Source organism: Mustela erminea, chromosome 6, assembly GCF_009829155.1.
Source record: "Mustela erminea isolate mMusErm1 chromosome 6, mMusErm1.Pri, whole genome shotgun sequence".
NCBI classification, from domain to species: domain Eukaryota; kingdom Metazoa; phylum Chordata; class Mammalia; order Carnivora; family Mustelidae; genus Mustela; species Mustela erminea.
The window spans coordinates 88,534,998-88,547,883 of record NC_045619.1 but is presented as its reverse complement, the minus strand read 5'-3'; the positions used below and the strand labels follow the sequence as shown (position 1 = coordinate 88,547,883).

At 48.8% G+C, this 12,886-nt stretch overlaps 2 protein-coding genes across 4 annotated transcripts in view; both read left to right on the top strand.

The window, feature by feature from the left end:
* The window catches only part of ATF7 (activating transcription factor 7), an 89,262-nt gene extending 81,422 nt beyond the window's left edge, over positions 1 to 7,840 (top strand). For 2 of the 3 annotated variants that reach the window (XM_032348397.1, XM_032348399.1), the window contains one exon: positions 2,079 to 7,840. In XM_032348397.1, coding sequence (XP_032204288.1) covers positions 2,079 to 2,296 — 218 coding nt within the window. In that variant the 3' untranslated portion in view covers positions 2,297 to 7,840. The remainder of the gene's footprint in view (positions 1 to 2,078) is intronic. The other variant, XM_032348398.1, reaches the window with a different exon arrangement.
* Positions 7,841 to 9,255: 1,415 nt separating this feature from the next.
* On the top strand, positions 9,256 to 12,864 carry NPFF (neuropeptide FF-amide peptide precursor). Its single transcript, XM_032348423.1, has 3 exons — positions 9,256 to 11,844; positions 12,273 to 12,394; positions 12,501 to 12,864. The coding sequence occupies exons 1-3, from the start codon at positions 11,743 to 11,745 to the stop codon at positions 12,616 to 12,618; spliced, it is 342 nt and encodes a 113-aa protein (XP_032204314.1). The 5' UTR covers positions 9,256 to 11,742; the 3' UTR covers positions 12,619 to 12,864.
* Positions 12,865 to 12,886: the final 22 nt, after the last annotated feature.

The following is a 12,886-nucleotide window of genomic DNA, read 5'->3' as shown; positions in this document are numbered from 1 at the left end:
GTAAGGAGGGTGGTAGAGAAAGTGCTGAGAAGGGACTGAATTCAGGGTGTATTTTGAAGTTAGAGTGACGGGGCCTGATGACGGGCCAGACGGAGTAGAATAGACAAGAAAAGAATCAAAAGCTGCACCCAAGTTTTTGGCCTGAGCAACTGCAAGAGTGGAGTTGCCATTTGTGGAAGTAGAGGAAAGTGTAGAAGCAAGTGGATGAGGAGGTGTAGCTTCAGCCCAGAGTTGGACAAGCTGGGCTTGCAGGTGTGAGTGTCAAGTGGAGGCTGGTTGTGTGGTCCTGCGGTTCAGAAGGTAGGCTGCAGGTACGGCTTTGGGAGTCAGCAGCATGTAGTTCGTTTTTAAAGCTACAAAACCAGATTGAAAGAGTACAGCCAGAAAGAGAGAGGTAGTTGCAGGATCAAGCTCTGGGGTACTCCAACATTTAGAGGTCAGAGAAAGGAGAAGAAACCTACAAATGAGGCAGAATGAGCCTCCCAGAAGGCAGGAGGAAGATAAGGTGAGTCGTGAGTGTGGCATTCTGGAAACCAGGAAAAGGAGGTGTTTCCAGAAGTTTAGTGATCAGCATTTCAGATCCTTTTGATGGGGTAAAGAAGGCAAGGACTGAGTATTCATCAGTATGAAGTCTGTATACAGTAAGTTTTCTGCCCAGTCCCTTCAAGAACTTTTGAGGGGCAGGCAATCCATTAAAGTACTTGTTTGTTACAGCAAAGATATATCTGGTTCCTGCTGTGTGGTGTAGACACTGTGGTAGGTATTTGACGCAGGCCAGTGACACACTGTACCTCTGAGAGGCTCAGAGTTCTGAGGAGATGCTCGTGTCAGCCTGTGAATAAGGTAAGCACAGCTAGCCCAGTCAGTGAGCCCCTGGAGTGGGAGCTTCCTGAGGACAGGGCTCCTGTTTCAGTCAGCACATACCACGGTGCTGGCACATGCAAGATGCTCAGTCAGACAACGAATAAATGAGTGCACTCTGAAAGGACCGGCCACAAGATAGCGAATGTCATGAGCGCAACAAAGAAGGCTTCACAGAGGAGGTTATTTATATCTGAATCCTGAAAGGAGACCCAGACATTCACCAGGAGAGAATAAAAAATACAACCATTGGTCGTTGGCCCTTATTTATTCCACACATCTCTGTTGAAGCAGCTGTGGAGGCTGTGATGTTTCATAAAATCTGACTGCAGAGCCACATGGAGTTGCCTCTGCATGCAGCTCAGATATTTGTGGTCATGAGTAAGATGTTATCATGACTTTAGGTGAGGTGGCATAGCCTGTAATAAATGTTTTCAGTCATTAATGCCTAGCTGATTGACAGGAGGATCCAGCAGGTGTGTTTGTAGTTTGTCGTAGTAACTGGACTTGGCCAAGGACTGGTGGGTCGTTCATAACCACACCTGAGTGTAGCTTGATATTTATCAGGCTTACCTGTGGGGCAAGTGCATGCTAAAGGAACATAAAAAAATAATGGAGGGGCGTCTGGGTGGCTCAGTGTGTTAAGCCTCTGCCTTTGGCTCAGGTCATGATCCCAGGCATTGGGCTCCCTGCTTGGCAGGGAGCTTGCTTCCCCCTCTCTCTGCCTGCCTCTGCCTACTTGTGCTTTCTCTCTCTGTCAAATAAGTAAATAAAATCTTTTTTTAAAAAATGGAATGATTAAATTCCTGTGGGAATTAATCAGAGAGGATAGCTAAAAAAGGGGGGGGGATCTATTTTAAATCACCTTTCAAGACTGAAAGGCATGAATAAAAAAAGGCATGAATAAAAGGAAGAGTGTTCCAGTAGGGGTGATGAACCACACAAAGACATAGAAGCCAGACGGTGTAATTAACATGCTGGGGGGTTACTCTAGTGAGATAGATAAATTAATTTGGACCTAGTTCTTGCGTCCCTTCGTAGAACTTCCCATTTCCTAGCCACTTTGTGGCTTAGAAGCTAAGATTCTGGGAAGGTTGCCCCCCAGAATGATGGGCTTCCTTTGCTTGGGACTCCTTTAGAATTATGGCACAAGGTGATCCTGCTCGTTTCCCCATTCTAACTACTTGCTGTCTGCTCTTTGTCTTCCTTCCTGGCAGAAAGCCCCAAGGAAAGCTCAGAACCAACGGGTTCTCCGGCCCCTGTGATTCAACACAGCTCAGCAACAGCCCCTAGCAATGGCCTCAGTGTTCGCTCTGCAGCTGAAGCTGTAGCCACCTCGGTCCTCACTCAGATGGCCAGCCAAAGGACAGAACTGAGCATGCCGATACAGTCGCATGTGATCATGACCCCACAGTCCCAGTCTGCGGGCAGATGATGCCTCCCCTGGTGGAGAGGTCCCCAGCCAGAGCTCGCCCGCCCAAGAGCCAAGAGAGATGTCATCTTACCGCCTCCCATCTGCCTTGGACATGGCAATATGGGGGGAAGATTGTGTGTTGTGAGTAACGGACAGATGTGGGGCTTTTCAGCCACATGGTCATGTACATTGACACCTGTACTAGGAGCCTCCCAGCCCCAGAGCCACATAGATTATCCCCTAAGGGGGCAGTTTCTAATGTACCCACAGCCAAAGGCCTTTCCAGATGGTCCGAACAACCACCCCTGCCCGTGCATGTGTACCTGTCTCTCTCAACACTAACCCTTGCACTTCTAGGTTTTGGGTTTCTCGGTTCCCTCTCTTCCCACTAAGCCATGGCTATTACCTTCCTGATCCTTAGCAGCATGCCACTTCTGCTAGGTAGAGGGAGGCCAGTGTTGATGGCAGGTCACCCCCTAGCCCGCCCCAGCCACCCAGTGGGCTCAGGATTTTGTCTCCCATTAGCTGCTTATTTTATCCCTTTACCCTCTTCCTGAAGTCTAGTTCAAACATTCACTTATGGTGAATGTAAAATTACCCTTGATGTATGAATTAGCAGTATTTTTCAGCTCTTCCATAAAATTTAGTCCTTCTCCCTACCTGCCACCAAAAAAAAAACCCAGAAACAAAACAAACAAAAAACAACAACAACAAAACAAAGCAGAAAGAAACAAAACTGCAAGAATTCTAGTCGTTTTTTAGCTATTTCCAGATCTGTTTGGGTACCCCGTTTTGTGTCTTTTGAGTTTTCTCAGCCTACTGCTGGGGCCTTTTCCACCTCCTGCTAAGCCTTGGAAAGATCATCTTGTGGCCTTATTAGCTCTTCTCGTTAGTGAAAAGGGAAAGTGCCCCGGGTGTGACTGGCTGATCCCCCCACTTCCACAGTCCACCCTCCTGCAGTGACCATTAGGGCAAGCAGGAACAGGAGAGTTCGAAGCTCATTCTGTCAGGTTAGTGGATTGATTCTTAATGTCTTACAAGAGTTTACTGGCCAAAGCATATATAACTCCTTTCGGTCGTCCATCTGCTCCTGTCTCTCCCTCTTTGTTCCCCTGCCTGGGTCACTGCCTCAGTCTCTCTCCAGGCACAGCCCTCTGGAGCTGTTGTGTGGGGCACTCTTGCACTCCCTTCCTTCTCCCATCTCCCAGCCCCACCCCGAGGTCGTCTTTTCCAGACTATGCTCTTCTATTCACAAGTGTCCCTCACCCTGGATCTCCCTTCTCCCGTTCACCAGGCTCCTAGGCTAGCTGCTAGGTCTCTCTGCTCCTGTAATATTTCTTCAGCTCTCCTCTGCTTTCTGATCCCTAGGTTCAATGTGTCCCCGGGGTCCTGAGTGGGCTTTCTTGAGGGTAAGGTAGGCTGGGAAGAGGCAGGAGAGAGGAGGTGCTGTACTGATCTCAGCAGAAGAGCCCTTCTCTGTGGAGATCTGGTGTGCCTGGGAAGTCGGTGACTATTGCTCTCAGCCATTCTTACTGTAAGGAGTTAGGTTACAAGGGGAGAAATTCATCCCTCTTGTCCCTCTTTCTTCCCCGTTAAGACTTCTCATTTTCCTTTGGCTCTGAACTATGCAATTTCTACCAGGGCCATAGGAAGCAATCCAAAGCCAGAGGCCTGTGGATAGATAGGTCAGCTTTAATAGCCTGTCAGTATGAATCTCTTCCAGTTGTCCCAGAGCCACCTTTTGCCATCTGGCCAAGCCAAGAATGTCCTTTTCTCCCTCTCTCCTACCTCCATCTTAAATTTGCATACAGAATAACTGCCAGCTTCCTTTCTTAGTCTGTCTTCCAAAATTGGCTGTCATCAGGAAATGTGGAAACATTCTAAGCTACCAGGTTCCCATCTTCTCAGAGTGATAACACTGGTGAGGCAGTCAGAGGACATATTCTGTTGTGTCTGTTTTTCATTTTCCCTCCTGCTTTTCAGAGCCGGTGCTGAACAAGACACACCTGGTGAAGAGAAAGGAGAGAAAACATGGTTTTCTCATCCTCTACCCCTCCGCCCCAGGACCCAACAGGAACAGCCCCTGAGGTGACTCAGTCTAGCAAATGGCACGGCAGATGGTCAGGACGCCAGCTACCACCTCCAGGGACTCCATTTGCCTTTAACAGTTCACAGCCATAACTTGTACTCAGGACTTTTCCTTTAGACGGCTGCGCCCTGGGACTTTCTTCTGCTTTAGTTGTGTTTCATTTTTTATTTTCTTGATTTCCTACCAGGAGCCTTGCCCTAAAGGTTGACTGAGTTTATGGCTCCCAAGGAGCCTTTGTAAGACCCATGACTATTTTTCTTCCCCCTTTAGTCAAGTGTTTTTCAAGTGTCCGTTTGTCACTGCACACATGCCCTGCCTTACTGCTTGGCCTTGGAGGAAGTTTGAGTCCTAGCTGTCTGTCCCTGTGTAGGAAAGCTAATTTATTTAGAGGGTCTTATTTAGTTTCTTAGTCCCCATGTCTCATTCTCTTGAGTCCTTATTTCATTTTCATTGGTAGGAAGTTACTGGGGACCTAAATAAGGGGCTTTGCCAGAACCTTAGTAGTAAAGCAGTAGGAAGGGGAGGGGCAGGACAGAACCCCCCAGATAGCTCTTTAGTTGGTCCGTGGCCTCACTAGGAAGACAGAGCAGTTGCTTATCCTGAGACTCTGTCATAGTTAAGGGGAATGTCACTTATCTTGTCATTGATGCCAGCCTTGTGGCCAGTCTCCCTGCCCTTTGCCTTCCTGACTCATCTGGACCAGAACCAAACATGGAGGATGTCACTTAGCCCTTCCTAATGACCATGGCTTTTCTAGGGGCCTACAGAAAGACACTTTCTGAAAGGAGCTGGGAGTATGGATGCCTTGGGACTCTTCTGAGTGAACACAAGGCTCAGGCCTCCCACCTCACCCCAGAGACACAGCTGGTAGATAACCAAGGCCATAGAGAAATGTACTAGACCAGGTAGTCTGCTCTGTAGACTTTTGCCCTTTCAGCTTGCTCAGAGTTGAAAAGCCTGGGAAAGCTTCCCTCAACAGCTAGAGAGCGCTAGAAAAATAGGCCCTCCCTTACTTACTCTTTCCCTGTTGGTTGTACACCCCAAATCTGGCTTCTTTCAGCCTCCACTCCTTTCCTTGGCCCTAAGCACTAGACCATATACTCCTGGTAGTGGTAAACAAGGAGATGTCCTCACTGAACCTCATTCACCTTGTTGCCTTCCCTGTGCCTGTGCCTGTTCTATTATACTTGGCTTCTATCCTGATTCACTGCCCTCTGGCACCACCCATCCTGGTCGACAGGGTACTTAGCCATAACCATGCCCTGTCTATAGCCTGAACCACCAAGCAGTTACCAAAATATTCCTCCTGTGGTTTCTGAGGCTCCCCTGCTGCACACTGAGAGGCTCCTTTAAAGGTGCTAGCCCTGAGACCACCCTTTCCCCAAAACCTCCCCCTTTTTCTCATGACTTCCTTCCCACCCCCAAATCATTATTTTTCATTAATATTGTACATTGTATACACAGGAAGTAAACGTATTCCTTTTTTTTTTTTCTTTAATTTCATAACCAGTCCATTTAGAATCCAGTCCTCCTAGTTACATCACGTATGCCTTTGTTGATATGCTCTTTCTGCTTTCTTTAGACTTTTGTTTGACAGGGGCAGAGGGAGGAACAGGACAGGTGAGGATCCTAAGGCAGATTAGAGGAGCTCCCATCCTACTTCAGCCTCCCACAACTCTAAACATCCCACTCATAGTATGGAACTGATTTCTCTTTGTTCGTGTTTGCACACATGTATGCACACAGAGACATAAATCCCCACCCAAGCCCCCTGAGTGGTAACCCAGCAGGAATGAGCATCAGCTGCTAGCCACCATTCCCACCCTCTGTTAGCAGGTCATTTGTCGCTCTTTGGGGCAAAATGCTATCCCAGATTGAGAAGAGGCTAGGGAGAGTAGGGCAGGTGAAGGCAGCTATGTCCTCTGTAGATGCAGGTTTGTGCTGTAGCTGCTAGGGTTGATTTTATTTTTTTAATGGCGGGCTGGTATCTCACCACCACTAGCTACTGGTGAGTGCAATTTTAGCTGTAAGAAATGGCTATGAGCACTAGTTTTATTGACTTTCCCTTGGGTGGTAGTTTTCAGGATATAATCCAGGACGAGGAGCATCAGCAGCACCAGCATCTGGGAGCTTGTTAGACACCACATTTGGGCCCCACCACAGACCTATTGAATTGGGAACTCAGGCTGGACGCTAACATGCACTCCCCGTGATTCTAGTGCACACTAATGTGTGAGAACCATTGCCTTAGAGGCAAGTTGGGACATCCTTGTAGGGTGTCAGGATATTTTAAGTACCATCCTCTGCCTTAGCACTAACACATTTTTCCATTTCCTCCCGTCCCTCTCTCTACCCCCATTAGAACAACAACCACGTCATTCATCTCAGAATCTAGGTTTGTCTTCCTTCTACTTCCTCCTCAAACCTGTCCTGCCTTGGTCTGGACAAGAATTGTCCCATATTCCCTTGCAGACTGGTCACTCCACATTCTTTGTTACAGGAAGGACCAGCTGGAGCTCTAGCTGTCCTGTACACACAAACACACACACACGCACACACACACACACACATCTACACACCCCTTTCCGGCAGGGAGATGAGCCTCCAGCCCCAACAGTGGAGGCTGCCGCCTCCGGACATAGTATCTGTTGAAAGCAAGCCATGCGTATCTATGGTTATAGCTCTCTTCATCTGTATATCTTTGACATGTAGCAGCACCTCTCCATCTCACCAAGGAGCTCGACTCGGTCTGGGTCTCCCCCAGTCCCCAGTGGTGGACTTTGACATGTGGGAGGATGTAGTGCTACAGGCTATTTTGTTACAAAACTGTCTTGTCCCCTTTCCCTGCCACCCAACTCAGCATGATCCCTGTGAGCGGGCTCTCACAATCTCCTGGGACTGGCTGAGGCAGAGGCTTCACTCTATTCTCCCTCCCCCTCCCCTCTCCTATCCCCCTTTCCACCCAGCAGTTATCCCCACCCCCTCTATGCCTTCTCCCGCTCCCCCTCGCCCTGACATATATTGTGCCTTATTTATGCTGCAAATATAACATTAAACTATCGAGAGAACCACTGTTCTGTCTAATGCTTCAGTACTCTCATATTCGAGTCCCGTTGGCCACTCTTGCTGGGAATTCATTGGGCTTTCATGTTTATGCTCTTCCTCGCTCTCCTATATCTGAGGACAGAAGGAGCAGGGATTCTTATCCCTCTTTTTTATGCAGGGAAGACACAGCCTAAAGAAGGTAGGTGGTTCATATAAATTATAGAACACGAAAGAAGGTACTGAGACTAGGGGTCAGATCTGTGCACTACCCTGGGGACAGGGTCCTTGGCATCATGGGAGCCTCACGGCTAAACTCATGGGCTTTATGTGGATAGGGGAAGGTAGTGTGTGTGGAGGCAAGCGGCCTCTTCCCTTTTAGTGTTTTGTCCCCTCCTTCCCAACAATAAAAATAAAAACAAACCCTACTCTCAGGAAGTTTTGACATGACTGGGGGAGCGCACACATAGAAAGGGAAGCTTTCCAAAGATTCTATCGGTTCTGTGGATGTGGGGAAGAGCTCGTTCTGTAAATGAGGGATGGAGCTTGTTTGGAAACGGGTAAAAGTCACAAGGAGAACAAGTAGTGGTCAGGAACTATGGTGAGGGATAGGGCAATCTGTGTATCCCTAGATAATTAGCACAAGTGAGAAGAGTGAGCCAGGCTAAAAAACTTGGCCAGGAGGTAGCAGGTGCTTCTGAGGATTTCCCAGTAGAAGAGGAGTGATACGGGAGCTGTTTGTGGTTGGTGTTTGGAATAATTGACACAAGCAGGGAGACTGTGTCTCCAGACTGGAAAGGTAGTGGTGATCTTCCCTGTGTTGTGGTCAGGAGCACATGGGGTTACGGAGAAGGGTAAGAAAGTAAGTTGCTGAGAGCCAAATACCAAAGCCAAGATCGAGACGTTTTGAAAGGAGACCGAAGGTAGCGCCGTGCTGTTTCCCAAGTTGTAGAAGAATTAAGCCATTGCCCCTACAGGCCTTTTTGTTTTCTTGCACTTCACTTTATCACACTTTGAAGACTCTGCATGTTTGTGTGTGTGGTTGGTTGGTTTTGGGGTTTTGTTCTTTGTTTTTACAAACAAGACTTTAGTGGAGGAAGTAACTATAGTTGTGGAAATAGCAAGAGAACTAGATTTAGAAGTAGAACCTGAAGGTGGGACTGACTGAATTTCTGCCGTCTTATGATAAAAGTTGAACAATTGAGTTGCTTTTTGTGGATGAGCAAAGAAAGTGGTTTCTTGAGAAGGAATGTGAAGACTGTAGGAATGACAAAGGACTTAGAATATTACAGGGGTGCCTGGCTGGCTCAGTCAGGAGAGCACACGACTCTTGATCTCATAGTTGGGAGTTCCAGCCCCACACTGGGTATAGAGATGACTTAAAATCTTTTAAAAAAAAATTTTTTTTAATTAGAATATTACAGAAACTTACCTGATAAAGCAGCAGCTGAGTGTGAGAGGTTTGGCTCCGTTTTGAAAATTCTATGGGGAAAAACTGTCTAAACAGTATCACACACTACAGAGAAATCGTTTGTGAAAGGAAGAGCCAATCGATGTAGCAAACTTCATTGTCACTTTAAAGAAATTGCCACAGCCACCCCACCCTTCAGCAACCACCAGTCTAGCAGTGAGCAACATCAAGGCCAGACCCTCCACCAGCGAAAGACTGGCTCAGTCTGGCTGGCTCAGTCGGTAGAGTGTGGGACTCTCAATCTCAGGGTCTTGATTCTTGAATTCAGCCTGAGTTCAAACTCCACGTTCGGTGCAGAGCTTACTTGAAAAAAAATTTTTTAAATAACAATCATATTTAAGCAATATTTTATTTTAAGATTTTATTTGAGCACAAGTGAGAGAGAGCACAGGTGGCGTGGCGGGAGGGATAGAGGAAGCAGCAGACTCCCCACTGAGCAGGGAGCCAGATGCGGGTGGGACTCCATTGCAGTACACCCGAATCATGACCTAAGCCAAAGGCAGATGCTTAATTAACGAAGACTGAGCCACACAGGCACCCCTAAGCAAATTTTTAAATTAAGGCATACACATTGTTTTATTTTGTTTTTCAGATATAATGGTATTGCACACTTATTAGGCTGCGGTGTAGTGTAAACATAACTTTTATATGCACTGGGAAACAAAAAAATTCATTTGACTCCCAGTGCATTACTTGCTTTATTGTGGTGATCTGGCAGCAGTATCTCCAAGGTGTGCCTACCTCTGCCACGGGAGAGAGCAGTCCCCTCCCTCCTAGACATAGGAAGTTAGCTAGACCGGACCCTTGCTGAATTGAGCCTCAGCTCAGGTCCACTTGTAATTGATGATCAGAGATACTAGGAGAGTCAGGGTTGTGAACATTTATTAGCTGCTCTATGCTAGATGGAACACAAGACACTTCGTATTCAGTAAGTCATTCACTTTTTGCAACAACCTCTTGATAACAGGAGTAGTTGCCTCATTTAAGATGAACTGAGGTTTCGGTTAAGACATTTGCCAAGGCACATAGTAAAGTGTAGGAGCTGGGGTGGAAACCACTCCAAGCCCAGAGCCACTCTGCAGTCCCGAGGCCCACACCCCCTCACAGCCCTGCTCCTCTGGACTGCTGTCAGGAAAGTACAGAGAAGGACCTTGATGTGGCATAGGATCCATTTCCCACAGAAAAACCCATGTACTGGATCATCCCTTTTAAGAAGCAGTGAAATTCCAGGATGTAGTGATGAGGACCGCCAGGTTCTGTGCTTGGGACCAGCTGGGGGACAAAGCATACAGAAGGGTTAACCCTAGCTTAGGCCAAATTATCTAAAACATCCAGATGAACCTGCTCTATTCTACCTCCTCAAAATTAAGAATTGGTTTCTAGATGCCCTTAAGACTGAAGAGTGGAAGAGGGACATCTGTCTTTAGATACATGGAAGGCTTGCACATATGAAAGATGTGCAGTGTTCTGTAACTTCATGGAAGCCAGCTTGGTTCTCGGGTAAACCTGCTTGATCACTGTCTCAGGAGATGCCAAGTTCACTGGAACTCGTGTATGCAGGGGCAGCACTGCTAACACTTTTGAGGACACTTGCTCTGTGCCAGATCCTGTGCTGGGTAGATTACAAGAATTATCTCAAATAATGCTCACCCTAGAAAGTAGTTCCTTTCAATGTTGCCATATTTTAGGTGAAGAAACTGCAGTTTAGAGAGCTTGCTTGCCCAAGACTGATGCACAGGCTCTTGGCACCATGGCCCCTCTCCAGCATAGATAGGCTGGAGAGCCACACTGGGGTCGGGAGGCCAGGCAGTGATGCTCAGGAAGGGATTCTAAGGTCAGAAGGAAAAGTGAACCAGATAACTTTAAAGGACTCCTGAGGAAAAACGATTTTTTTCCTAAAAAGGCAGGATTCTTGTCACCTGCCCTCACAGGTCGGAGCCAGGTGACTAGAAGGAGGTGAACAAAACCAAATACCAACCCTAGTATCCTGCCCCTGCCTTTCGGGGATCCCCTAGAGTCAGGGCGGTAGGAACCTCCATCTACGCAGCCTCACCCCTCAGAGAGCAGACAGGAAATGGCCGGCCCTGACAGTGTCAAGCTGTGGCCACAGGGTGGCAGCAGAGTGCTTCAGCTGTGAAGGATGGCGGCAGACGCCCAGGTGAGGCAGAGCCTGAGTGGGGCTCCCCCATGAGCATGGGGCTTGTGACCATTGATGGGGAGTAATCCCCACTTTCTGTGGGCTCTGAAACCTTTTAGTCTCCTGTATCCCACTTTCCTATCCACAGGCAAATGTCAGAGGAGTGCCTCCATTTTTATCCCCCCAAAGGGCACATAGGCAAGGGGATGAAGGGGCTGGATGACCCCAGCAGCAGCCATAGTCACAAGAGGGACCAGGCTGGGTCATCCTGGCTCACTCTAACCCTGGCTCTTCCCTCCTTTCCTCTGTTCTAAGACATAGTGCCTAGACCTTCTTGACAAGACTTCCTTTATGCTTTTAGTCTCAAGTTAGCAAAGCGAGGAGGTGATCGATTGGAACTCTGGAAACTGTTGAGGAATTAGGGGTTCTTGAAGGCCCCCTAGGGCCTGGCTCTGACAAAGCATCTGCAATTAATGATGCTTCTTGAGCTTTGGAGACAGAATTTATGCATCTAATAAAGTCTATAACTCCAGCCTTAGGGGCTGGGGGCCGGAGGCTGGGAGCAGGAAGTCCCAGAGGTGCCACGGGAGGGGCTCCCAGGCGGCTCCTGATGGAGCAGTGCATTTCCCTTGCCTGCTCTAGATTGCCCCTCAGGCTGCCGCGGGGTGGGGGGCCGGGCCACCGCAGGTATAAGAAGCGGGTATGGCTCCAGGAAGGCAGATGGCAGCATGGAGCCCAGGCGGGCCGCAGTGCTGCTGATGGTGCTGCTACTAACAGACGGAGGCTGTGCTGGAGGACCAGGTGACGGAGGTGAAAACCAGATCTTCATGGTAAGTTACTGCCCTAGCCCCATGTCACGATTTTTCTTTCTTTTTATTTTTAAAAAGATTTTATTTGGCGAGAAGGTGAGTGAAAAGAAGGGCAGAGGGCAGGGAGAGAATCTCCAGCAGGCTCCAAACGATGCAGAGCCCGATGGGAGGCTTGATCCCACCACCCTGAGATCACGACCTGAGCCAAAATCAAGAGTGGGGCACTTAACAGACTGTGTCACCTAGACACCTCCCCCTGCTCCCCCACTGTCACCATTTTTCTATCTCAGCTTGAGACTTGTGCTCTCAGTTCAAATACTCTGGCTGCCAGGGTCTTCAGTGGGTCCTCAGCCTCCTACAACGTGCCTCTGAGTCTCTCCTTTCCCCATGTGACCTAAAATGTCCAAGGCCTTTGCTCATCTTCCCTCCCCAATGCCCCTGTACCACAGGAGGAAGACAGCGGAGCCTACCCACTGCAGGAGGTCCAAACCCCCGGGTCACTCTTGCGCTCCCTGCTCCAGGCCATGCAGAGACCTGGCCGGAGCCCAGCCTTTCTGTTCCAGCCCCAGAGGTGAGTCTGAGAGAGACAAGGTCCAGGCCTGAGCCAAACAGGTGGGTGGGGGCTGGAGGAGGGAGGGGCTGAAAGGACCTACAGTTGAAGATGGATTTCTCCCAAGGTTTGGCAGAAACGCCCGGGGCTCTTGGAGCAGCGAACAGCTGAGTCCCCGAGCCCGGGACGGGCTCAGCTCCCCCTTCTGGAGTCTGGCTGCCCCTCAGCGCTTTGGGAAGAAGTGACCTGTCATCCCTTGATATGTATGCATGCGAGGCTCCCAACTACAAGGGCCAGGCCTCCCCTCCTCCCCTAATAAAGCTGTGGCTTCTGAATCCATGTGTCTGTCCGTCTGAGACTTGAAAGGGCAGCAAGAGAGCCCCAGGGCCAGGGCCACAGCCCCTCCATCTCTGTCAAATCAAGCTCTGCAGGAACACAGGTGATGGGGCCTCCTGCCACCAGAACAAGGTAGGGAGGCATAACAGGATACCCTGGTGCTAACCTCCTCTGCTG

Bases quoted from the DNA above. Each gene is read 5' to 3' on its own strand.
- NPFF (XM_032348423.1), top strand. From the start codon at position 11,743: ATGGAGCCCAGGCGGGCCGCAGTGCTGCTGATGGTGCTGCTACTAACA. The intron at 11,845-12,272 runs GTAAGTTACTGC...CCTGTACCACAG, and splicing joins GTGAAAACCAGATCTTCATG to GAGGAAGACAGCGGAGCCTA. The intron at 12,395-12,500 runs GTGAGTCTGAGA...ATTTCTCCCAAG, and splicing joins TTTCTGTTCCAGCCCCAGAG to GTTTGGCAGAAACGCCCGGG.